Source organism: Populus euphratica, unplaced genomic scaffold (assembly GCF_000495115.2).
Source record: "Populus euphratica unplaced genomic scaffold, PopEup_1.0 scaffold32.1, whole genome shotgun sequence".
Taxonomy (NCBI): Eukaryota; Viridiplantae; Streptophyta; class Magnoliopsida; order Malpighiales; family Salicaceae; genus Populus; species Populus euphratica.
In genome coordinates, this window is record NW_011499861.1 from 1703791 (window position 1) to 1731444 (window position 27654).

General features: G+C 33.2%; 2 protein-coding genes across 5 annotated transcripts; both read right to left on the minus strand.

The window, feature by feature from the left end:
• Positions 1-9018: 9018 nt before the first annotated feature.
• On the minus strand, positions 9019-14133 carry LOC105124862 (U-box domain-containing protein 33-like). 3 transcript variants are annotated; one of them, XM_011025020.1, is made up of 9 exons: positions 13766-14133; positions 13338-13459; positions 12853-12974; positions 12325-12429; positions 11996-12131; positions 11705-11842; positions 10857-11348; positions 9624-10376; positions 9019-9455 (listed from the first exon to the last, which is right to left on the minus strand). In XM_011025020.1, the coding sequence occupies exons 1-9, from the start codon at positions 13950-13952 to the stop codon at positions 9273-9275; spliced, it is 2238 nt and encodes a 745-aa protein (XP_011023322.1). In that variant the 5' UTR covers positions 13953-14133; the 3' UTR covers positions 9019-9272. The 3 variants fall into 3 exon arrangements, with proteins under 3 accessions (XP_011023322.1, XP_011023324.1, XP_011023323.1); XM_011025022.1 differs by lacking the exons at positions 12853-12974; positions 13766-14133 and having other exon boundaries at positions 13338-13453; XM_011025021.1 differs by lacking the exons at positions 12853-12974; positions 13338-13459; positions 13766-14133 and adding an exon at positions 12605-12840.
• A 6413-nt stretch (positions 14134-20546) lies between these two features.
• On the minus strand, positions 20547-26482 carry LOC105124863 (U-box domain-containing protein 33-like). Of its 2 annotated transcripts, XM_011025024.1 has the most exons (10): positions 25751-26482; positions 25420-25541; positions 25020-25141; positions 24786-24890; positions 24047-24512; positions 23747-23884; positions 22853-23380; positions 21413-22174; positions 20779-20981; positions 20547-20734 (listed from the first exon to the last, which is right to left on the minus strand). In XM_011025024.1, the coding sequence occupies exons 1-9, from the start codon at positions 26013-26015 to the stop codon at positions 20799-20801; spliced, it is 2691 nt and encodes an 896-aa protein (XP_011023326.1). In that variant the 5' UTR covers positions 26016-26482; the 3' UTR covers positions 20547-20734; positions 20779-20798. The 2 variants fall into 2 exon arrangements, with proteins under 2 accessions (XP_011023326.1, XP_011023325.1); XM_011025023.1 differs by having other exon boundaries at positions 20547-20981.
• Positions 26483-27654: the final 1172 nt, after the last annotated feature.

Consider the following 27654-nt stretch of genomic DNA (forward strand, 5'->3'; position numbering starts at 1 on the left):
AGACATGTAGAAGTCTATATAATATTTAAATTCTATCATTTTCACTTCACATAATCCTATTTATTAACACTATTAAGGTCCCTGTACCAATAATGACTATGATATCAAATAATGCTTAATACTGTTAATTAGACCAAAGGGAGAGAAATCATAATATAATTATTCACTACAGTTAAATCCATAAAAGTGATTGGGTGAGAAAGAATTCATATTTTAAGATTATTCAAAAAAAAAATATATGAATTTGTAAGATTTTTTTCACTAAAAATATTCATTTTATCAAATATTTTAAATATAAAATAATAAAATGCCACCATAATAATTTCATTTATCATTTTAAATTCATCTTGATGATTAACTCAGTTTAAAACTCGAGTCATATATTTAATGGAACTATTAAATTATCTTAAATCAATTTTTGATTTTTTTATAAAATAAAATAATATTACCTTTTAAAAAAATAGTTAATATGTTGTAATATAGTTCTCAACTTGGTCTTATCAGATCAAATTATATTTTTAATTAATTTACCAGATATTTTTATTTCTTTTATCTTTTTTTAAATTTCATTTAATTTTAATTTCAAATTAAATAAATTCAAAATCAAAAGCCAAGCCTGTTTTTAACGTATGATTTCACCTATTAAAGAAAGGCGGTGATAAAAAGCAAAGCGCGTGGGACAGTATTTTTCATCTTCAATCAAAGGTCACCGCCGGGAACTGTGCGAAGAGATTAAGAGTACCGTATAGACAGGCAGTACGGATAGGACGGCAGGATTAAATTATAATCTGATTCTTATATTCTGTGTTCAAACCCACCTAAGCCTATACACGTTGCAAATAACTATTGCGTTGCGAGTGACATTTTTAACCCTTTAATGGCAGTGTACCAATACTCTCGGAGCACGTATCACGGTTCCTGGATCTGAAAGGAGTGGTCAGTCCATAGATTATTCGGGAGGCAATACGGCACTAGGGGAAAGAAAGGGGGTCCCGCACATGTCTGGTCAGCTCACTACAGGAGGAATCACACGTGGGCTTCATTAATTTGTATACACCCTTGTATCTGGAGTTTAGTTCTGGTGAGCTTGTACGGATACAATTTTAAAATTGTAATGATTTTATTTTTAAATTATTACAATAAATATAAAAATTTATCATAATATTAGTGAAATAATATAATTAATGTTGATGATAATACAATCATACCTTCTACTTCTATTCCTAAATTTAAAAATAATCATGAGTTTAATTTTATTATTTTTAATAATTAGATAATTTGTTGTATATTCATACTAAGAGAGTTTAAATTAGATTGGATAAATATTCACCAGTAAAAATAAATTGATTAATAAAATTAAATAATAATTCACTTGAATATCAAATCTAATAATCAAACTTAATATTTATTCAATTACATTATATATAAGCATTTAAATAGAAGTAGCATTCTTATGAGGATATCATTAAAAGTCAAATTCATTTGAGATGAAAAAATTAAAAGGGTTGATTACATGTATTTCAATCTTTGTAAAAAAAAATCACCATCAATTTGATGTAAATTTTTGTTGTCAATGCTATATAAACCTTTGTGGTGAATAAGTTTTTAATGATAGTTACAAGCGTACAAGATAAATTTAAATTATATTATAAATATAAAATTTTACATGACAAAGTATGGGTTGTAAAACAGAAGGTCATTAAGCATCTTTTTGATTCACACGAGAAATCTTTGGAAAAATTACAAAGGTTATTATCGATAATAAAATAATTAAATTCTATGACAATTATTGAATGGACGTGCAAAGGGGATCTTGATAATAATAAAATAGTTTTTGGAAAAGTATTTTGGTCATTTGGATCTTGTGTTGAAAGTACTTTTAAGTACTTTAGACAACTTATTAGTGTTGATAACACACATTTGCATGAGCAATATGATGAGAAGTTATTAATTGCAGTTATTTTTTATGCAAATATCGGGTTATTTCCTTTGGCTTTTGCAAATATTAATAAAGAAAATAATTATAATTATAAATGATTTTTGCTTTGCTTACAAAGATATATTACTAGTGATAAACCATGTACATGTATAATATCATATTGATATTAACTCGATTTTATATGTATTTTTATTTCTATTATCTTTGATTGTTTTTAATAAATAAGTTTAGTGGACACAAACAAGAAAATAATACTCAAGTGTTTTTTCTTTTTAAAAAAATTATTATTAACTATTGAGCCCCTATCAAATCCAATTTTTATTTCTATCTAATTATTATTTTTTCCTTTATTTTTTTAGATTTTTTTTTCATGGATTCATCTTTTGAACATTCGATTTATTAGAGATTTGGCTTCATACAATCTTATTATTCTACAATTATTTTTTTCTTGAAAATTTTTTTGGTTTGATGATTATTTTAAATTGTTTTTCTACGAGACTATCATTATCTTATGATTTAAGTCACGGGTTTTGCATGTTAATTTTTAATATAAAGCTTTTTAGGATGGTTTTGTTTGTGTTTGATTTTTCAAGAAACTAGTCTAATTCATTAATAATTATTTTTTGATTTATATAAACAAAGTTTATTTTACAAAATAAAAAATATTCACTTTAAATTAACATTGTTGATTTATTCGACTTTGCATAATTTTTATAGGACATGAGTTAATTCAGTCATTTCCATTTGTATTTATCTTTTAGGTAATGAGTTTTTTAAGATCTGAATTTATCTTTTATTGATTTAAGTAAATAAGTTTAGTGAACACAATCAGGTGAATGTCTCATTTTGTGTAAATAAATATATTGATCTATATTTATTTATTAATTTTTTCAATTTCTCTTTTGGTTATTATTAAGAATTTTTTTCATTTATTTATATAAATAGTTATCAATTTGTTTAGTTAGATGCTTACATTGTCTTTTCAATTTACACTTTAATTTTTGTCATGTTATATCTGATATTTTTTTTTTTAAAAAAAAAGACTCTCAACTTAGCATGAGTTAAAAGGCTAGTTTTTAATGTTAGGTGGACATGTTAAAATTACATATCCAATGTGTTGGTAGAGCATTTGCCAAGTATCCAACACATGTGTTGGTATTTTATCAAAGCAAGCTAAATAGAAAACATGTTATTCAAGTTTCATCTGAATCTTTTATTTAATAAAAGATGTTACATTTTATTGAATTATTATTGTTTAATATTTAAAAAAATATTATTATATAGGTCATATAGACGCCTTATTCAGAGGAAAGATTGATAGTTTGGTTGTTTGCACTAACAGGATGAACATGTAAACATCAGTGGTCTCATTATTTATTTTTTGAGATTGTTGAGCTATATTGCCCAAACTGAGTAATATGACAGTTCAATTATAAACAATACCTTCCAGTCGACATCAACACAAGTGATGCATTATATGTCATAACTTGTCAAGATAAAAATGATGATTATTATCCAACACATGTGTTGGCATTTTATCGGAGCAAGCTAAATAGAAAATATGTTATTCAAGCTTCATTTGAATCTTTTGTTTAATAAAAATGTTACACTTTATTGAATTATTATTGTTTAATATTTAAAAAATTATTATTATACAAGTCATATGAACGCTTTATTCAGAGGAAAGATTGGCAGTTTGATTGTTTGCACTAACAGGATGAAAATGTAAACATCAGTGGTCCCATTATTTATTTTTTGAGATTGTTGAGCTATATTGCCTAGGCTGAATAATATGACAGTTCAGCCATAAACAATACCTTCTAGTCGACATCAACACGAGTGATGCATTACATGCCATAACTTGTCAAGATAAAAATGATGATTATATGATTGGTTACGCTAAAATAGAGCATATGTTTTACAGTGCGATACACAAAGAAATGAGATATTTATATAGATATATTTCATGATTATAGAAGAAGAGTATATGATTTGATACATGAGTATCACATATCGGGTCATCACCTCGAATCCCATCCAGGTTCTTCTACCTGGATAAATGAAGTATGAGCAATATGCCAAACGAATTCAAAATCTTATAAGTAATCAAATCTTTTTTTTAATTATGAAATGCTAAGTGTTGGGTTTGATGTATTATTCTTTTAATTTAACATTAATATTTTATTAATATTAGGTTGGTTTCATGCTACGAGAAGGTTGAAAGATCAGATCTTATCTTTATGATACTAACAAAAAAAGAAGAAGTTCACATCGTCGCGTTCCAATGGCTAAATGTTTGCCAAACTAAAGTTGATATATTTAAAGATAGGTTAGCTCTTGATGATGCCATTGCAAAGGATAAGGCCACTTAGGCAAGTGCAAGAATTGAATCCAATCATGCTTCTGATAAGCTTGGATCATCCAGTAAATGTGTGATGTAGATAAATAGATAAGTTGTGTTTATATATTTTAAGATTACTTGAATATAATATTATTCAATTATTTTTTATTTTATTTAAAATTTATATATGTTTTTTTCTCCATTCCTAGAGCTACTTTGTAATTATGAAAAATGAGAATTTACTGAGTTTAGTTAGAATTTGTTAATTGGGGTTATTGTGGTTTTTTATAGGGTTTTTTAAGTGAGATAAAATTTTGGGTATAGTTCATATATAGGGGAGACTTTTTTCAAATTTTATTAAAATTATAAATTTTTTAACTCTCTAAGAATCATGAAGTAAATTAATTTTCAAAATAAAAAAACTGTTATTTTATAAATGTTTTTCGTTTCAAAACACAAAAACTTTTAAAACTAGATAGTAACCAAAACAATTCGACTATTTTTTGAAATGTCTAATCGTTTCTTAAAATGATTTGCTAATTGATGTTACGATTCCGTAAAAAAATTAAAATTGATGTCATGGTTTACAATCATAACATTATTAAATTATCACTTTTATGAATTGGTACATTCTTAAATCGTGCTACTTCATCAAAAGATTTTCATTTTGTGTTACTTTGTTATTTTTTTATTTTCTGTGCTAATTTCCTGATTTATCCTTTTTTTATCCTAAAACAAATTACAAAATACCTACATATTTAAATTAACTCTTGATTTTGTATATTTGGTGACTTTTCAATAGAAATCCATTAACGGAAACAACATCATCCTCGTGTGATGCTGAAGGAAGTAATTGGAGTCGTGCAGGATAAGTTTCACAAATTAAAATAAAAATTGTTTTTTGTTGTCCTTTTAAATCTAAATTTTTCCTTTTCTTGAGAATAATTTATTTTAAATGTATTAAAATAATATAGATATACCAATAAAATTATTTATATATAAAAAAATAATTTAATCCAAGTTAACATGTTAATTGAAACACACTAATCCATTTAAATTATTTTTTTAATTGTTAATATGGATAGTTTATTATCTTGACTAATTTAAAATATTGAGTTTTAAAGAAAGAAGAAGAAGAATTATTCCATTTATTAGGGTCCATGAAATCTTATAAAAGTCATAATGATTGGAGGAGGGTTGGTATTTGAGATTTTTGGAACATGGAGAAAATACCGCAATTATTAAATTATTATATAAAATTTTAAGATATAATTTATATTATTTTTTAATATATTATTTAAAATAAAAATCTTTTAAACTTGAAACTTATATAGATTTATATTATTTTATTTTTAATTTTTATTAAATAAATAGGGATGATTAAATTCAAATTTATAACTGTTTGGTCATTAAAATATTAATATTATATTAAAACATTATCTTAATTTAATAATTTAAATTATTAAATAAAATTTATATTATTTTTTAAAATGAATGAATACAAGAGGTGGTTGTAGCATATTATTCATGTGATTATTTTAAATCCAATAGAATTTTGCCCTTCCAAGGCTATAATGACATGACTACTTTGATGCTAACATGATATTTATTGTGATGTAACCTATACACACACGTCAATGGAATGAATGATTAACGATTGGACGTATACCATATTTTTAACCAAGCAATTCATTTTTTCTTCGACTAAATTAGAGCACCGGGAATGTAAATTTTTTCTTTCAGAAGTTTGCAATTTTAAAACAATTAATTTTGTCAGCACCGTGTTTTTAAAAAATTTAATTTTTTTAAAAAATTTAATATATTTAATATATTTTTAATTATCTTAATATGCTGATATTAAAAATAATTTTTAAAAATAAAAAAATATTATTAACATAAAATTTAATATAAAAAATTATTTAAAATATAACTCCAACCACGCTATAAACAAACAGACAAGTGTCAATACAAAACGGCATCGGAGTAATTTGGCGAGTCACTTACAATCCATAACCTTGGATAGATGTTCAAACCCAAGAGAGAGTAGGGCGTATTTTTAGAAATATCCTGATTGTTCCCAGCGATGGGATCCAATTTTTGCTAGCAATGCCCCAGGTCTTTATACATAAACGGTGTCGCTTGGTCCCATCCGAAGGGTCGTTCTAGTTTTACGCAAGTTGAGTCATGGACAAAACAAAGGAGCCCGAAACATTCCATCCAACAATCAGACAGAAGCTCCAGATGGAGAAACCTTGTATCATTTTAGGTGATAATAATAATTGATTTTTAAAATATTTTTTATTTTTTAAAAATTATTTTTGATATTAGTATATCAAAATGATTTTAAAATATAAAAAATATATTAATTTAAAGTAAAAAATTTTAATTTTAAAAAAAAACACTATCCAACCAGAAAGCCAAATACCACTCAGGTATCGGCATCCTACGAGTTGTAGTAAGATTTTAAAAAAAAAATAATTAAAAAAGCTATTCAGGCTGTGAAAAATTCAATGATATTATCATTAATTATACTCGGTCTACCTTAAATGAATTAACAAAGAAGGAATGAATCATGAAAAACAAGAGGTCAGACGAGTGGCATGCACGGGTACAAGGCAGAAGAAACCCACAGCAACATGAGACATACTTACCCACAGCAACCTCCATTGCACTCAGGAGGGTGCTTGTCTAAGGTCTCCCCAAGCGGGAGAGCCTACGTTATAATTTGTGGTAGAGGGGGCTGAGCAAGTCGCGGCCCCTGCACAATTCTAGTTACAGAAGCTGAGCTTGGTCCTGGTTTACGGCCAGTTATTGAAAGATGCCCTTCATTGGTTGCAGAGTAAGGTCACCGCTTGAGTCAATCCTTCTTGTTTGCATCCTCTTCCTATCTGCTAAACATGTATATGATTTCCAACCCTCGTCGTCGTCGTCGTCTTCGTCGTAGTCGTAGTCGTCGTCGTCGTCGTCGTCGTCATTTACTATGGTACTCTTCAAAACCTCTTCTTTTCGCTGGTAACTTTCCGTTTTTCTCCAAATCCTTTAACATTCTATCCTCCTCCTTAAAATTCCACTTAACCTTCTTTTACCTCTCCTTTTCATCCCTACAAGCAATTCTTGAGGAAACTTACTTTTCTTGAGCTCCAAGTAATCTGAAAGCTGGCGCTTCTTTGATGGTTTTATTCCAAACCTATCAGAAAACCTTTCGTTCTGGAAGCCTTTTAGATGTCACTCTCTCCTGAGTTTTCTTGCAGATAGTGTGGAGAACTTTTCCAAAATTCTGTAAAGCTGACATCTTTGCGAGCCAGAAATCTTTGTTGTACCCCTTTTTTCTCAGTATCTATTTCAAAAAGAGAATCTGGCAGGTCCGGTAAGACGCAGTTATCATCTGGGAAAAGAACTGATGGCTTCTGGTTCTGGGGTAACTTGCCTGGATGGAAGTGCCACCGTAACCACGGCCACGCCAGGACATTAATGGGCGGTGGAGATTTGGGAAAATCTGAGAAACGGGATGGATAGCGTGGATGCTTGGGAGATAGGGTTTTAGGGGTTTCTCTTTTTAACTACGCCACTGGTGCTCCAAAACCGAGGTGATTGCACAAAAAATTTCTCTGCTGGTCTTGTACTAATTCTTACTTGTAGATGGTAGTTGATATACTGTAGCGGTAAGATATAAAAAAATTTATTTTATTTGACAAATTTATATATTTTAAAAAATAATTAAATATTATTCTTTATTTTAATTTATATTAAGTATTAAAATTAATAATATTATATTAACTTTAATTATAAAATTTAGAAGGGTTCAGTGGGTAAATATAAGATCTCACACATTTAGAATATGAATTAATTCAAATTTAAAAAAAAATAAAAAAAGAATTGATTTGATCTGACCCGATAAAAAATCTAGATCAACTTATAACATGAGATAAAATAAATATTTTTAAATTTATATAATCAAAATGAAGTTGTTCTTATCCTTATCTTTGTTTGAGTCAACTTGGATTAAGTTTTAAAAATATGATAAGAATTGTTTTTATTCTTATCTTTATCTAGGTGTACTTAGATTAACCATTCTAACTTATGACCTTAGTCTTGTATCAGTTTGACTTTCTAATCAGGTTTTAAAATTATAAGAATAATTATTTTTATTTTTATATTAACTTAAATCAACTCAAATTAACCCTCACAACCAGTAACTCGAGTCTTGCCTCAAGTTAATCTTTGATTCATGTTTTAAAATTATGATAATAATTATTTTTATTTTTATATTAATTAAACTCAATTAAAATTGACTTTTCCAACCAGTATCCTAAACCTTGATCCGAATCGAGTTTTAAAACTATAATAATAATTATTTTTATTTTTATATTGAACCGAGCCAATAACCAATCCGACTCATAACCTACACAATTCTTCTTTTAATTCATCAAATTATATTTTAAAATTAAAATAATTATTATTTTTAATGGAGAATAACCTTTTCTATTCAAAATTTAAGACATGTACTTGTCTCCAATAAACTCTAAAATTAAGCCACCATTCATCAATCAAATTAACCTAGGTAAAACCTATCAAATACTGTTATTTTTTAATAATATTTTCCTTGTTTTTATCTTTTTATAATGTTTTTTATTTTACATGAAAGATATAAAAGATATAGTAGTCATTTCATAAATAACAAGCCTTTTGTCAAGAATTGAACAAACTTGTGGCACCTTTTTTTCACACTAAAATCACCTTGAACAAGAAAAATATTAATTTTTATCTTGTAAAATCCAAGTCCATCTCTATACAGCACACCAAAGATACGTTAGTAACTTAAAATCCATAAAAGAAACTACCAAGAAAATAAAGGACATGGAGGACTTAGAAGGCAATAAATGAAACTAATATTTTGAGGGTCCAGCATCATGAATGGGAACTTCAAACATAACCGACAGCAAAGTGGTAGCTTAGGGATAGCCATGTCTCTGAATATAGAATGAAGGCATTTTAATGCTGTTGTAGCCACTCCTGAATTACAGAACGAAGAGCACGGTTAGGGATAAGTTCAAAGCGTTCAAGCTCCAGGTTTGTCATTGGTGATGTATCATGGCCGCTCTCCAGCCAGCCTCTCAAAGCCTCTGCTTCATAAGTAAATCCATCTGCCGCAATATGAGGATCTTGCATAACTTCCTGCAAACATTTGCAACGTTAAGATAGAAGAGAGAGAGAGAGAGAGAGAGAGAGACATGTACTTAAGAAAGAAGAAACTTTCTGAAATTTCATGAACTTGGGAGGATTAAGTCCCAACAGATGAGCACCCCATTGATGCTAATGAAATATTAAAAGTAATGGAATTGCCTGTAAAATGGGACAGATGAAATAAGGAGGAGGCGTTTGACATTGTAGAGAACCAAACTGGAATCTTGATAATGGCCCACAAGAAGCTCTCATTGGTTCTAGCACACTCCACACTTCTGAGGCAAGGTCGGGGCGGCTGCTTCGTTCCATTTGACAGCATTTCAAAGCCAGACAAGCCAATTGCATGGCTTGCACAAATGGCCAATCCCCAGCTAAGGGATCTATAAAGGAGGTCAGATTTTCCTCATCTATCACATCTCTGATTTCTTTTACCAGGCCAAATGCTGGTCTCCCAGTCAACAACTGTAAGAGTATGATTCCAAAAGCGTAAGTGTCTGACTTGGGAGACAACTCTCCTGTTGTAAGAAAATGAGGATCCAGGTAGAGAAAGGTGCCCTTTGGATCAGTTTTGTGATATTGCGTGATGTTGTGATGAAGCAAGAGGGCTCGACAGATTCCAAAGTCACTGAGTTTACATGAGAGATTGGCATCAAGGAGTACATTTCCAGGTTTTAAATCACCATGCACAATGCTTGTAGGAGTACTGGAATGAAGAAATATTAGGGCAGAGCATAACTCAGTGGCTATGCGTATTCGGGCTTGCCATGACAATGGTGCAGTGTTGCCTTCACAATTGAGGCGGTCTTCAAGGTTTCCGTTTGGAAGATATTCATAGATTAGAGCACAAGCTTCAGAACAGGCTCCGATGAGAGTGACCAGGTGTGGATGCCTCAACTTACTCAATACATCAACCTGAACAAAACAGCAGATCAAATTTTGCTTTATTATTTCCAAATCTTTCTATGCTAAATTCCTAGACAATTAAGTACTAGCAAACATGCATCTGTTCAAAGCCTGAAGAAGATAAATCATCAGGATAAAATAATTAATGGACAGCCTGGAACTTAGAGATATCTTTTTCCAGCTTCTTCCTTGTTTCTGCCCAATAGTCTGATCAAAACATTAGTGTTAACATAAAGCTCCAATTCAGAAAAAATGTCCCCATAAAATTTCTTTACACAGATACCATGAGAAGGTTTATGATTGCCAGACCACAACCTAAGGAGCCGTAAAGAACCATAGGTAAATGGTAGCCTGTCATTTTCCACATATGTTCGATTAAAAATGCCCAATACATGGGCATATCAGAAATAATTTTGGAAATTTCTTGCATGATAAAGAAACAGACCATTCCGGTAAATACCATAGTGAATTAATCTCGAGAATTCTTACCTCCTGTTTAAACTCAGCACGCCCCTGCATGCTTTCTGGGTTCAGCATTTTTATAGCTACTGGGGTATGACGAAGGAAACCTTTATAAACGTTCCCGTACCCACCTTCTCCGATCTTTACTGATGGGTCAAAATTGCGAGATGCTTCCTGAATCTCTGACAAAGAGAAGACAGAAAGAAGCTGATGAATATGCATGCTCGAGGCATCTTCTGCTTGCTTTTTTGAAAGTTCCCTAACTAACTCATCTCTTTCTTCCTCATATTCCTTACACTGATCCGCATAAGCACGTAGTTCATCACCCAACTCTTTTATCTTAGTATCAAATTTTGAACGATCAGTCTCCCACAATAATCTCTGATCAATGGCAACCAAACGTGTTTCATCTCGATGGTCCTTCGTTTTTCCATGCTCTTGTTTTTCTTTTACTAGTGCTTCCTCGGTTTCTTTCCTGTGCCTCAACTCCTCGGCATACAGGCTTCCCAATACTTTGGCCTGAAACAACATTATTAGAGGTCTGAATAAGACCACAAAGTTTATACAAGCTTCTGTTTCGAGTTTGCAGGTCCTTCAATTCATAGGGACAACACAAGTTTTTGCAAATCGCATGGGCTGAATTGTTTCGTTAACTAACATATGCAGTAGAAAGAAGTTTTGAATAACTCCTAATAACAAGCATTTTTCAGTTGATTTTATCCACCATTTATATGTAACGGTGGTTGGGTGGTGGCACTTCTGATAAAACAAGTATGTTGCTTGTTAAGAGGTGAACATTACGCTCTTGTTTGTCGTGCATAAAATAATCATCTCAATTAAAGAGGAGAAAAACTGCTTTAGAACAAAGAAATTACCTTGCGAAGAGCTTTGATGGAAGTCTTTTCAGCTTTCCCTCGAATCAATGACTCTTCAAATGCTTCTCGCTTAAACTTTTCAGCCTCCTCCATGGCCCGGTCCAATTGTTTATAAAGTTGTTCAACACTATTCTGTTCCTGTAAACAAACCACCGACTCTATGAAAAATGTTTAGTAGATATCCTAAAGAAAAAGCTAGAACAATTTCATAACAATCAATATATGAATGGAACCGGTTTAAAATTGGGTGCATGTGGCCTAATATTCCATTATTGAGATGTTTCCAAGTACCAAACCATCAGGAGTATGTAAATCACTCTCTTCCTCCATATCGGGAATTTCACATAATTCTAGCTCAAGTCCAGTAATCTCCCCACTTATATGTCGTGTAACACGATCCAGGTCAGCAAATGCATCTGTAGAAGTCCTGTAAGTGTAGGGAGAATTACAGTCAGCATTATTCGACACTTAAAGACGATCAAGTCGCTTGGATGTACTTTAAGCAGCTGTAACTTGGAAGTACATTCACTCTGATAGATTATTATTTGAGACTGTATTACATCCATGTACACCCAATGCTATCAGAACAGATTGACATGCATGATACTTGTAAAGCATACCCTGTGTGTATGAGATGCCCCTTGCAGATAAACCAAATTTGATAGGAAGAAGGTGCACACTGTTGGACATATTTGGCCTTTCTGGACTGAAGATCCACCATTCCCCTGCAATTTTAAGGCAGATTTATGAGCAATTTCATATTACTTCATAATAGAATTTAGAGAAAACAAAATGAAAATAAAAAATGGAAACTCTGGTGAAGGGCATAGAAAGTCCAGAACAAATGTGAATTGTGGCCTTTCTGCAGGCTCTAAACCAGTTTGTTTTTGTGCACTTTACTTCTTATATCTTCTAGTGTGACTATTCTGATACTCTGCATTGTCTCCCAATGATTTCATCGCTGGTCTAATCAGCATAAAAAATGCATGGTACAGTTCATATGATGGAATCCATCAAGGCAGCATGCAGGAAAAAACCTAGCTCTACAGAGAGCATCATCCAGAATCCAGTCATTCAGACATCACATGATTTTTTTCCCAATGACATCTGATTTTGATGAAGTACGATGCTAAAATGATGGATTGTACTCTGAATAATGTCTGTCAGCAGCTGCACCCATAACAAGTTTCTTGATAGCGTGCTGGTACATGAGTTCCACAATCCCCTTTCCTATGTCATCCTTTTCAATGCAAAGCTTTTCTGCATGGACCTTCAAAATAAAGTCATAAATGCCTTTATCCATCAGTTTTGAGGGTTCATTTCTAATATGAGCAGTTCATGTTTACAGTTTCTTGGAAAAACTTACAGAATTTTGCAAGATACACTTGAAGGGCAATCTTTTCAAGGGAAGAAATTTTTTAATTCACCTTTTTAGGGAGATACCAGAACATAGTTTTATGTGTTTCAACAATTCAGTCCTATTAACTGCTGGAAGCAAAGGAGATCTCAAAAATGTCATAAGCAAAGAAAATCTTATGTCATTTCTGACAAAGCGGGGACAATCAGTATTTGCACTGAAATTATTATAAACTTTAAATACCTACAAGTAAGAGTTAACAAAGAATATGCATACCGCTGCTTGGTGACACAAGAGAAGGTAATCATCCAAGACCTTGTGCATAATCTTCCTTTCAAGTTCACGGAATTCCCTCAGTTCATGTTGTTCAAGTCTGCTAGCTGGGAAATTTCCACCAACTGCATACCAGAAACAAAACAAATAAACGTATGGCAAGGGACTGATTTGATCCAGGTCTATGGGTGAAACCCATGTTTTAAAATCCAACAAAATTTACATGCTCAAACACATTATCAAAAACCTTTAAACCAAAAATCAGGATGATCAGAATCCATAGCGAGTGTCAAAATTTTCACTATTCACCAGAAGAACGTTGTTAACATATTGAATACGGAGCGCATTGTTAAAAAAGACAGATATGCATAAAGTTGGTTCTTCCATGGCATGATACTCGCGCACAAAACAAAGCTGACATATTTACTTACTCAAGGTGATCATTTTTGCAGGCTGGTGAACATGAACAAGGCAAACTTTCTTGATAGAAAAATTCTGTAATGCCCATAACAAAGTCGACTTGCTTTCTCCAACATCCTTTCCCACTGCAACATACAGTGTATCATCAATCGCGAGTGACATTGATTCCTCTGAGATCTCAGCATCTATTGTTGCCATTAAAACTCTCACCCAGATAATCACTTGGTCTGAAACTTTAGGAGCAGAGTGGTGCTAGCTGATATTCAAGTAGTATTAGTCATGTACATAGAGAATTTCCAAGCAATTTCCTGGTCACTCAAAAGTAAAGTCAACAACAAAGAAATAAATCAGCATCTTTAAAAGGTCATTAGGCTAGCCTTTTGACGTCAGCCCTGCGTTGGTGAAACAATCATGCATTATGAACTTTTCAAGATGATTAAATGAATCAATATTGTTTTCTAATCGATGAGTATAAAAAACTTTTTAAATACTTGAAAATTAATAAAATATAATCCTAGACAACCTATCAAGGCTCAATTGCTCATGAACCAACCTTCGATAATAAATAAGCCCAGATAATGCGTGGCCACCGTCTAAGGGCACATGCCCAGCATATCGGTGTTGGGCATGTCGAGCGTATTGCCGAGCACCCCATGTACTAGGTGCATGCCCAGCTGGGATGCTAGGAATGCACCCTAACAACGACATGGATACAGACAAGTACCTAGCTCAATGTACTTGAATTAAAATAGTACATTTTTATTTATTTTTCATTTTAGGCTTAAACAATTTCTCCAAACCCAATACTCTATTGAAAATACTTTCAGGACACTCTACAAGTTTCTTAAAAACTTTTTTGAATCTTCACGTAATTTCTTCAAGTTTTTTATATTAATTCAATATTTATTATTTTAAGTAAAATATAATTTAAAATATTATATTAATTTATAAAGGTGAAATAACAGTTCAACTCCTCCTCTCCACAAAATAATAATACTTATGAGTTATAATTTTTTTTGTATATATATTTTTAGAGATTATCTCTCTAAAATATTATTGTACTTTTTTTTTTTATAAAATTATTGATTTAAGCATATGAGAGTCCCTACATCCATCAAAATAAACTTTTTATAGGTATCAGCTACCGACCATCCCAGCTTACCAGGCATCAACTACTAGACATATTGACTTACTAGCTACTAGCAACCTAAACTTTTTACATCAAGCTACCAGACACCTTGGCTAGGAAGAATAAATCAAATTGTTAAAAATAAATAATCAACATATTATTCAACCACATAAGTCTTATTTCTAAACAACTTAGATTTAGAACATCATCAATTGACGTCATCCATGAGAAACTGATAAAAAAATAGTTAGTTTCTAAAACTTGTTTTTTACATATTAAGTCATTTCATAGCGTATAATCAAGACACACTTAAACCAAAACGTGTGATGGATCTACCTGTTACCACATACAGTTCTACCCAACCAAACCTTTAATAACTCAATAGTCAAATGGAATTCCTCACTTTGGTCATGTTGGTAACCCAAGGTCAAAACCAGGCCTTGTCATTCTAACAAGTCATGACACTTTCAGCAACACACAACGCGTTAGCTCTACCAGTATTGGTTGCTTCTAGCCTTTGTAGGCAATTACACCACCTTGAGATTATAGGCAAAATGTCCTCTAAAAGAGTGTTTTGCCTCAATGTTTGCCAAGTCCCTCTAGAAGTTGACAAGCCATCATGATACGTTCATGCACATTAGGAACTCTAGATATGTCCCCTCAAACAATCATGGGATGAATATCAATTAACAATCATGTCGTTCCATGCTAAAATCCACGGGCTCCTTGGAGTCTAGCATACAAAAGACTAAGAGACAATATATATTTAAGAATACCCAATAGAATATCTACAGCCCTTATCAGGTGAAGGGTTCTTTCTTGTCCAAATACGTATTGAACACTCAACTCTCTATGAATTACATTTCCATAAAAATAAGTCTAGACAATTATAATGGCATTGCTGGCCTGAGAGAGAATGTGTGAAATGTGCATAATAACTTAGATTTGATCATAAAAAATAACTCGATGTACAAAATCCTCCCTATAACATTTCGAGGCTCTATGCATGCTAGGTATAATAATTTGGAACCAGACTCCATCAAAAGGTTCAGTGACCTTTGCGTCAAGCTAGTGATATGCTTCAACACTAGCATGCTTGCCAAGAAAAGCTTCACGAAGCTATTTGGTATAACCCAATAAGAGAGTGAGTCTACACATATATATTTTAAGAGATTCAATGAGGAGATACTTAAAGTGGTAGAGTTACTTAAGCCAATAGCCTTAAAGGCCTTGATAAAAGAGGTAAGAGAACATGCGCTCTAGAGAAAACTTTATGTTGTACCAAAAAAGGTGAAGAAAGTCATGAAAAATTATATATATGTAGAAGATGCTAATGTGTTATGACATAGACCTCCTTGTTTTTACAAGGAAAACCAAAATGAAAGACCTTCCAAGAAAAATCATTCTCCTAGTAGAAAATGAAAGCTCGAGGAAGAACCATCAAGGACTAACTCATGAGTGCATGGTGTATCCTAAGGATTTACTACTCCCTTGAATCAAAACGGGATCAACCGTTCAAAATTATTAGAGAAGTCAAGACGTCACCTACCATCTCTAAGATATGTTCCTCCCAAGAATCTCCTCATATTTGGCACTCAAATCACCTTAAGATACATTATCCTTGATGGGAATAAGTTTATTTTTGAAATAAAGATATTTTCTCTAACATAATATCTACAAATCTCTAGGAGGGCTCTTAGACCTCATGAAATCATCATGAATTGATCTCGGATCTTTCGCCTCTCTAATATAATCTTGGAATGGCATAACCTTCCAATAGGGCTCCCAAGCCTCACAAAATCCCCTAAGATTGGTATCAAATCTCCAACCTTTAAAATGCAATCTTGGACTAGAACGACTCTCTAGTAGGGTTCCTAGGCCTCATAAAATCTCTATGGATTGATCTAAAATATCTCCTCTTTTGTATGGTCTCAGATTAGCATGATTTGCTAATAGGGCTCTCAAGCCTCATATTATCTCCAGGGATAATCTTTAATCTCCTACTCTTAGGTAAGACCATTCTTCATTAGAGGACTTCCACACCACATAACAATATTAGAGAGGTCACGTACCTTTCACACTTTAATGCGCCCACTCTTTAGTGAGAGGGATTTCACACCTTATGATTTCACTAATGGGGTCATATACCTCCTACACTCCAATACGACTACTCTTCATGAGGGGGCTCTCACGCCCCAGGCCATCGTTAAGAAGGTTACATACCTCAACCACTCTAATGTAATCACTCTCTAATGGGGGAATCCCAAGCTCTGACGCTATCAGCATGGAAGCTACAAGCCTCTCATTCTTCAGTGAGACCTTTCTATAGTAGTGAGCTCCTAAGCCACATCCTTATCAAGGAAACCATAAACCTCTCACCATAATGTAATCTCTCTTTGATAGGGGTTTTCAAGCTCTTCACCATTAATTAGAAGGCTAGGAGCCTCCCTCTCTTCAATACAATCTTGAATCGGTATAGGGCTTCCAAACCTCACTTTATCGCAAGAAATAACCCTCAATGGATTACCCTTAGTCTTTTAGAATATTTTAAGTATAAGCTTACCTTCCTTAAGTTTTCTTGACCTTTTAGAAATTTTTTTAAATACGAGCTCTTCTTTTATAGGATTTCTCTTGCCTCATAGAAAATTTTTCTAAATATAGGTTCCTTAATGGTTCCCTAGAAATTTCTTCAAACATGATACACACCCCTACACACGGGCTCTCTAGTAAATTAGTATAGAGTTTTCACCCCTCTTCTCATATGAAGAGAATACAACAAACTTGTCGTACCAGGCTACTTTACAAGTCTTTGCATATAAATGTTACAAAAACTTTGGGGATACTAATAAACTAAAATTTAATGAGTCTAAAAAAACCTCATAGGCCCAAATATTAAAAGACACAAGTCCAGGCAACGTGCCTGAGTCTAAATACCCATGGGCTCAACCTCTAAGTTGAACCTACAACACTAGGCTCAAACCTCTGGCTGAGCACAACGGGTTAGGCCTAACAATAATGGGTCCAAGTTATTCCTAAGCACAATAACACTAGGCCTAGACAACATTTGAGCCCAACAATAATTGGTCCAGACAGTGCCTCGACCTAAAAACATTAGGCCCAGGTAGCGCTTCTAGGCTTATTTTTTACCCTAACAGGCTTAGGCAACTCGCCTGAGCCTAACACTCCCTTAGGAGTTTTTCCAAGACCTACGCAAGTCTCTCGATAATTTTTCAAGACTCTATACGAGTCTTATGATATTTTATATTAATTCAATATGTATTATTTTGAGTAAAATAAAACTCAAAATACCATATTAATTTATAGGAGTGAAATGACTCTTCGACCCCTTCTTTCTATAATTAAAAAAAAAGACTTATAGGCTTATAAATACCTTATGAATCCACCAAGTTCAAGGTTCATAATTTGTTCATTTTTAAGATTTTTAGCATATATATTTTCAGAGTTTATCTTTTTAAAATATCAATACACTTTTTTCTCTTTATAATATTATTGATTTAAGCATCCGAGAGTTCTCGCGTTTATCAAAAATAATATTTTGCAAGCACTAATTACAAGTCATTATGGCTTACTAGGCACCAACTACATGGGCTTTCCACATCAAACTACCAAACATCTTGGTTAGAAAAAACAATTAACATTACTAGAACTAAATTATAAACCTATTATCCAATTACATAAACCTTATTCCAAAATACTTTAGATTTTAGGACATCATTGCAAAAATTGAGAATGATTTGAGGGATCATTTGAAAGATGTTATTCAGTTTGTGTTTATATAACAACGGCATCACACAAATAAAAGGATAATTAACAAGCAAAACTTATAATAGGCCATCATTAGAACCTAACCAACCGACTGACTCCGAAATTGCAGGAACTTGAAACCAGCAGGAGGAATTAGCTACCGCTCAATTAATTACTAGTCTTCAACATGTTACATTTTTGTAAGGAACAAAATCTATACGTGGCTTATAAAAGTTGCAAGTAAGACCTCAGTTATTTACGCAGTAGGAAGATCAAGGCAACTTTGAACTATTAAGAGTAAAATTATATTAACCGTATGGAAAATATCTCAAATTAAGAAATGTTGGAGTTCTTGTCATTTAATTGAAAGAAAAATGAAGAACCTGAGAGTATTCCTTAACAAATTGTCAATGAGTTCAATATAGCAATTCGTCCATCACTTCCCCCTAGCATAGTTTTTAAGACCGACCTGGTGGTCGAGCCGGCAAAAAAAATATTCCAATTGCCTAATCATCATCTCTTTATGCTCCATTTGTTGTTCATTAAATGGATTGAAATATGCTTGCATTTCTCTAACTCTTTTTTTTCCAACATTTCCTTTAAGATTTAAAAGCATTTGATGTTTAACATCAAGAGAACATTTGAGATATTGTTCAACTTCTCCTTTAGCTTTAGCTAAATGTTACTTAAATCGATTAATGTCACCACCCACAAAAATTTTAGCACAATATAAATATATTAATTTAATATTTTTACATCCAACACTAAGTTCAGGAGCTTTTTTACAATGATTTCATACCAAATCTGTTATTTCTTTGTTACCACTTGATATAAAAATTAAAGGTTAAGATAATTAACAGTTGAAGAATCACTACTTAAAATACTACCATAACAATAAAACATTTTAAAAACCTATATTAAACCAAATCAGACAAATTATCATATTATATTCATTTAATTAATAATAAAAAAGCATATAGGTGCATGCTTAGAGCATCTCCAATGGAGAAGGCAAATGGATAGCTAAAAATAAAAAATTAATATTTTGGTTTTTCTTTTCTTGTTTTGCATACTCCAAGGGAGAAGCCAAACAAAATGTTACAATGCCTCTTCTCTCCCACAAATCCTATTTCTACATATCTCTTCAAAGAGTTAACCCAAAAAAGTGGAACCACTAAAAAAATAGACCAATTAAATTTAGACATGTGAAAAAAAATAACATTAAACATATTAAAAAAAAAAAAATACTTGTTTTTTTTTACTCTAATATAAATGGCTCTTGAAATGGCTTTTTTCCATTAGAATAGATATAATAAAATAAGCTATATTTATACCATTTAAAATATTATTTTATTATTTTAGCTTTTTAAAATAGCATTTTGAATGGGAGATTCTCTTATAGCAACTTATAGGAGAAGGAAACTAAGTGCTGGAAAAGTCAAAAGGCATAAATTCCAAAACTTTACAACTTACATATGTCGAAGACAAACTGCTAAAAGAAGTGACCAACCTTGCTGGCTTTTTAATTATTGATTTCTTCGCAGTTAAGGACTTGACAAGGTTGACCTATGTTGTTGGCTTTTTAATTATTGATTTCTTCAAGGACTTGAAAAAAGATTGGACTTCTCTTGCATGTCCTTGCAATTAAAGCCAATAAAACAAATACTAGCACACTTATTACAAATATTAGCACACTTATTACTGGATGCCCCTAAAAAACTAGAAGGTTGGCGTTTGATGCTGCTACTGACCAATAAAGGTATGCAAAAACCCATACGCCACCCCTGTACAAACTTGGTTATTTAGTTCTGGATCGACCTGCAAGATCAGACCGGTTTTTAAAACTATAACCTCTAGCAAAATAAATAAATAAAATGACAAAAATAAAAACGCAATGAAAAAAGATCGAGACACAAGGTTGATTCTGATTCATATCGTGTAAATAATTATATAATTATCTGTCCTGTTTTCATTTCATAGACCAGGATGTAAAGTATGCCTTCAATTGTCTTCTATACAACAGGAGGACCGTATCATGCCTCTGTCAAACAAAGCAAGATTGGAAAGAAAGATTAAAAAAAAAAATGTAATGAAACTTCTTTTCCTTTTCAAGAAACGACTATAAACAATGTATTGAACTACGAAATTGTTCACAGCTGTTGCAGCCACTCCTGAATTGCTGAGCGAAGTGCATGGTTAGGGATAAGATCGCGATGTGCGAGCTTAAGGTTGGTCATGGGTGAAGTATCATGTCCACTGTCCAGCCATCCTTTCAAGGCCTCTGCTTCATAAGTATAACCATCAGCTGCTACATGTGGATCTCGCATTACTTCCTGCATGTTTGAGTAAATCATCAATTTGCTGCATCGGCAATGCAAGCCAGGGAAAAAGGTTCACAACACATAGGTCTACAGATGAAACTAGACTTCACAGTTGGCCTATAATAGACATGCATGCACAGAAATAGGAGCTATTAAAACCAGAAATATTACTCTATGATGGAGTATAAAATAATCACAAACTTAATGTTGAATTTCCTTTTGCAAGCTGATGCAGTAAGGGAAACCGAGAAGCAAATCATGGAAGAATACAAGGCTAGAATATTTTGTAGGAGGAAGCCGTGTCTAATTATTGTATTATAGAAAACAAAAGGTGGACTGGAATGCTTAAGAAGTCCTAATATAAATGACAAATAGCATAATTCCAGTTGCTGTAGATAAATCACTCTTAAGACTTGAAAAGTAGGAGAAATAGATGAACTTACCTGGAAAATGGGACATATAAAATATGAAGGAGGTTGGAAATGCTCTTCCGAACCAAGCTGGAAAAATGATGAGCCTCCACACGAAGTCTTCATTGGCTCAAGTACCCTCCATACCTCTGATAAAAGATCTGGCCGGTTCTTTCTGCTCATCTCACAGCACCTCAGTGCCAAGTGAGCCAACTGTTCAGCTTGCACAAATGGCCAATCTCCTGCCAAAGGATCCAAGAGGGTTTTCAAGTTTCCTTTATCTAATGCACATTGCACCTCCTTTGTAATACCCAAGGGCTGTCTTGCAGTTAACAATCTTAACAATATAACTCCAAATGAATAAACATCCGACTTTGGAGTTAGCTCTCCAGTGGAGAGAAATTCAGGATCCATATATGAAAAGGTGCCTTTGGGGTCAGTTCTGCATATTGCTGTGTTGTTGCTAGAACCTTCCTTGTGATGAAGTAGACGACAGATTCCAAAGTCACTTAGTTTAGTGACAAAATTTTCATCAAGGAGGATGTTAGCAGGCTTAAGGTCACCGTGCACAATGCTCTGTTGTTTACTAGAGTGAAGAAAGATGAGAACCGAGCATAATTCAGCGGCAATGCGTATTCGAGTTTGCCAAGATAAAGGTGGACTGTTGTCCCTGCAGCTCAGTCGGTCTTCAAGGCTTCCATTGGGAAGATACTCATAGATAAGAGTCCAAGCTTCTGGACATGCTCCAATGAGAGTGATAAGATTTGGATGTCTCATCTTGCTCAAAACATCGACCTGGTATAAAACCAACAGATGTCAGGCAGCGCAGAAAGTCATAACTAAAAGTGCAGCTGTAGAAACTTAGCAGATAATTATAAAGAGATGTGTGAAGTATAACAAAAATCCTTGATTTTCAGTTCATTTATCTGGTAACTCCCAACTCTTATAGAATTTCAACTATATATAACTTCACACCAGCAGATGGTCCTACTAATATTGACTGAAGTGAGCTACATGGCAAAAACAAACTGAATCAAGTGACCAGTCATTTATCTAGTATCAGTTGCACTAGCATGCCTGTTGATAAGATACTAAATAGCATAGCAATTGCTGACACAGCAGGACAGCTGTCAACACATGCCGCAATTGCGTTGGGGTGCTAGTATTGATGACAATTGCAATGCGGTCTTGCAGGATCACAATGCCAGATACAATCTAAATCTATTGCAAGACCCAGCACAACATAGCAGCTGGGTTGGAATGGGGGAGGCACAGAGAGAGTATGAGGAGCTGTATAAAATCCCATTCCATATCTCCAGCATCAGAAAACCATACTACATAACTGTAATATTGTTGGTAATTAGCATTTAAATTCAAGCTCAATAGAAAATCAATACCACAACATGCCCTGTGGCTATAAGACATACAGAGATCAACAATTTGAAAAAAATTAAAACAAGCATAGAATGCTACCTCCTGTTGAAATTCTGCAGGACCTTGCAAGCTATTAGAGTGCAGCATCTTTACAGCCACCTGGGTTTGGCGCAACACACCTTTATAAATGCTACCATACCCCCCTTCCCCAATCTTAAGGGATGGATCAAAATGTTGAGTTGCCTCCTCAATTTCTGAGAAAGAGAACTCAGAGAAGAACTGAGACATGTGTGTGCCTGAGGCCTCTGTTTGACTTCTCCTCAGCTCCTCGACTTCTTTCAGTGCATTGTCACGCTCCTTCTGTAGTTCATCCTGTTCTTTCTTGTAATTTTGCAAAAGTCCCACGGCAGAGATGATTTTCTGCTCCAACTCCTTTACCATCTGATCAGATTCTTTGATTTGCTTCTCCAAAAATGATTTCTGATCCTCAGCAATGCGAAGTTCTTCCGTGACTTCATCACATTCTCTATTTATCCTTTCAAGTTCTTCCTTTTCTTTTGCTAGTTCTTCCTCAACTTCTTTCCTTCGTTTTGACTCGTCTGTATACAAGTTTTCTGATGCTTTGGCCTGTGAATAAGAATCATGATCAGCAATTAGCATGTATTAGTTTAAGTTTATAAAGTCAAATTTATGTTTTCATAAAATACAGGCTTAAAACTTTGATTTCTAACAGAATGATGACTAATTACAGAGAAACCAACGAGGAAATGGGATCATAAAATGGTGCAGTTTATCCGGTCAGCTTATCATTTAAATATTGGCTAAGGTTTTGGACTATCCAGCACAAACCATAAAATGCATCAACCTTTCTACTACAATTTTTTCAAATTAGAGGAATTAAAATCCATCCCTTTTCATGATAATTAACATCTAAAATGCAATCATCTTCCTTTAACAGAATGGACGGAAAAGATGGTTATGAATAAATTATACCTTGCGTATGGCCTCAAATGCGTATTTTTCTGCTTTTGCACGCCTGACTGCCTCTTCAAATGCTTCACGCCTTGAATTTTCAGCATCAGACATTGCTTTTTCAAGTTGATCATACAGAGGATCCTCAGTACTACCATCCTGCAAGAATCCACCAAATTTCTAAGTACTCAAAAAAATAAAAGCTAAAAATACACAGGAACTCTTTGAGACACTGCATTAACTTAGGTAACTAGCTACACTTGGAACATGGACAGGTTGCATGATTTTAAATGTGCATTATCATAAAATGATTGCAAGTACCAGTACACTGGGAGGGGATGACTGACAAAGATCCTCCTTGTGCTGAGGCAGTGTGCACAACTCTGAACCAGTCTCACTCTCTTCAGTTTCTACAAATGGAACCAAAGCAACATTGACCATTCCATGGGAAGAGCACGACGAGAGAGCTGAATTTTGGGAAGCACTCCTCCTTGACAACACATCATATTCATCAGAACTACCATCTGCATCTGACCTGCTTGATGGAGTTGATGGCCCCCCATCTGGTGAAGCAGGAGTTGATAATCTTCCTCCATGTCCATTAACATTCATAGATCTTACCCTTCGGACTAAATCTTGAGCTGGATTGGTGAGTTTCACAAAATGGTTCTGGCCAAGGGCAATAGACTGTGATCTCATATGACTTAATTGTCCAGCTTCAGTATTTGGACTTGTTTGCTGTGATGAAGATCCAACATCCGTACCAGTTCCATCCATAGCACCTTCCCTGTTTTTGACAAGAACGTCAATTATGGCCATAGATCATCACAACCAAAAAACTGTTCAATACTACAGCATTTTACAAGGATGCTTCAGCTGTTAGAGGATTCCCAAAAAAAATAGAAATCGTAGCCAAGAAGAAATTTAAGAAGGTTCTCCGTTATTTTTCACTAAATAGAAACCTCTCCATTGAAAATTATTTTATTCCATTTTCAAATCCCAATTACTAGATACGAAACAAATTACTTAAGAACCAAGATAACAAGCATTTCAACAATACCGTGTGTGGATAAGGTTCCCCTTGCAAATAAACCATATGTGACAGGAAGCAGGTGCTAGCCGGCAAACAGAGATGGCCTTCTTAGACTTGATGTCCATCATCTTCCTGCAACAATTAAGCATCAAGATAAGCAATCCATTTACATATCCAGAACATATAGTTACTCTCTTTAGGAGTTCCATATTTAGACCCCACATATGCAGAGTAGTTTCTAAGGGTTCCTAGGGGCTTTACTTTGAATAGCGGTTGTCTGCTGCTGCTCCCATAACAAGCTTCCTGATCCCATGCAGAGAAATGAGTTCTAAAATTCCCTTCTCAATAGACTCCATTTCAACATACAGCTTCTCAGCCCGAACCTGAAAAAATAAATATAAAAAGAAAAACTTATGAATGCGAAAATATTTGAAAAAGAAATCATGCCAACTCAATATTCCAAATTAGATTTGCCAGAAGTTCCTTAGTTTTTCACCGGAAGAGAGCATGAACTAAAATATTTCAAGTTTATTCTATAATACTCTTCAAAACTCTTCTTCTTCTTCTCTAGAATGCAAGATTTCCACAGTTCAGAACCGTGCTTTAAAAACAATCCAATAACATAACATGTGCAGAAAAAGAAACATAAAAAGAAATTTACCCCCATTTTTCGACAGATTAAAAGGTATTCATCTAGCATCTTATGCATCTCTTGCCTTTCAACTTCCCAGTATGCCCTCACTTCCTGTTCTTTTAGTGCACTGGCCCGGAATTTGGTACCCACTACAATCCCAAAACCACAACCATTAACCAATAACAAAGGCAAAAATCAAAAAATAAAATAAAATCCAAACCCATCCTTCTTTAAACAACCAAAATCCTTGAAATAGCAAAATTTATCTATAATTTGCATTAAAAAAAAGAGATGAATCATAATAACAAAAAATAAAATAATATACCAAATTCGTTTTCTTTCATTTTTGTGAACTTACTTAACGGAATCATTTGCGACGGTTGGTGAACATGAATGATGCAAATTCTTTTGCCTCCTGAATTCTGCATAGCCCAAAGAAGCATCGATTTACATTCCTTCACGGATTTTCCCACAGCTACAAAGATCTTATCTTCAATTACTCTTGCAACCGGTTCTTCCACAATCTCGCTACCACTTTCCATGTTTCCTGCCACTCTAATTCCACAAACGTCAATGGACTCGCTTGTTGCGTTATCGTAACAGGCACGACTCACCACAGCCATGTTTACACTTATCAAGCAAATCAATCATCGAAAATACAATAACAAATCAAAAAACAAACCAAATCAAATCAAATAAATAAAGAAAAAACGAGACAAACTGAATTCAGCTCTCTCTCTGCGCTCAAAATGGCAGAATTTGACCAAAAAATTCGAAGTTTTTGAATTGAAACCCAATTTTGAACAAAGGAGTTTGAGAGAGAGGAAACGACAGGGTGATTGTTTTGAGAAGTCACTATTAGCTCTTATTAGGCTTCAAAAGGAATTCCTTGTCTTCATCGTGATGATTTATTTTTAAAAAGGAAAACCAGTGGATATTCCATTTTTTCAGAAAAAAATTATAATAAAATTATTTTAAGCGAAGTTTACATAGGGTAGTAACCATTGTATAGCTTCGCAGCAGGTTCTAATAGTTGCGCAAGCAGCAGCGACATCTCTCTCTTCCCACCTCTCTCTCTCCCCCCCCTAACTCTGAAGTCTAACCTCGTGTTTCGGTCTCTTAATTCAGTAACTTCTTCATCACTGTAGTTCCAGATTTCCCTGAAATTTAACCTGATATTTGCAAGTATTTTCAATTTAGCCTCTAACTCTTATGTGGCCGGTGGAAGAAATAATAGTCAAATAAATTATATAAAAAAAAAACTCAACGGATTGGGTTTTCACTCTAAATATAAATTATTGTGAATTTCAATAGTAAATTTGATATAGATATGGTAAATAATTAAAAGGATTATGGAGTGTATTAATATTTTTTAGTTAATTTTTTATTTTTAATTTGAAAAGCTACTAACACATGTTTTACATATTTTAGTAAATAAATAATATTTAAATTATTAAAGAAGCATACGAGACGCTTCTTGGTAGCTAAATTTGATCATGCACCATCTCAATAGATGAGCAGATGTGCCTCTTTCACATGGTGCAGCAAGTGTAGATAAATTATGAATGAATTGTAGTCAATGATTGATTGTTTGAGTTTTTGCTTTCTTTTCTCTCTCTCTTGATAACTAAAATGCACAATTATCATTTATTTGTTTATTATTTGCTAGGGTATGGTAACTATGTCATGCCCAAGAGTCTTGGATCTAGTGATCATGTTTAGTGTCAGGTCAGGACACGGGCTAGTAGTCATGTTTGGTGTCACACTACGATGCATGGATTTGACATGGTTGGAAACCCAGGCATTGGTCTACTGATGTCGCTAGATCTAGAGCACGAGTTTGGTATAGTCCCCAGACCTATAGCTCTTAGGTTTGGTATGACCGTCAGATTCAAGAGACTTAAAATATTTTTTATACTTTTAATAATTTTTACATTTAAAAAATAATAATATTAACTCGTTGTTAAGTGCGAGCTAATATACTAGTATGTAAGAAAAAATAATTTTAAAAACATGATTTAAAAAGTTTTGAAAAAATAACATAGTTTGTAAAGAATTACTGTCGAGAATTGTGATTGTTGAAGAACTACTATTTAGAATAATGATTCAAATAAAAATCATAATTTAGAATTGTAGTTTTAATGTAGCCATTATTCCTAATTTTAATAACCGTGATTCAGAATAGTGGTTTTATAACAAAATCATGATTATGAATCGTATTTACGGTGCATTTATAAACACCATTTTTTTCTCTATGGTCAC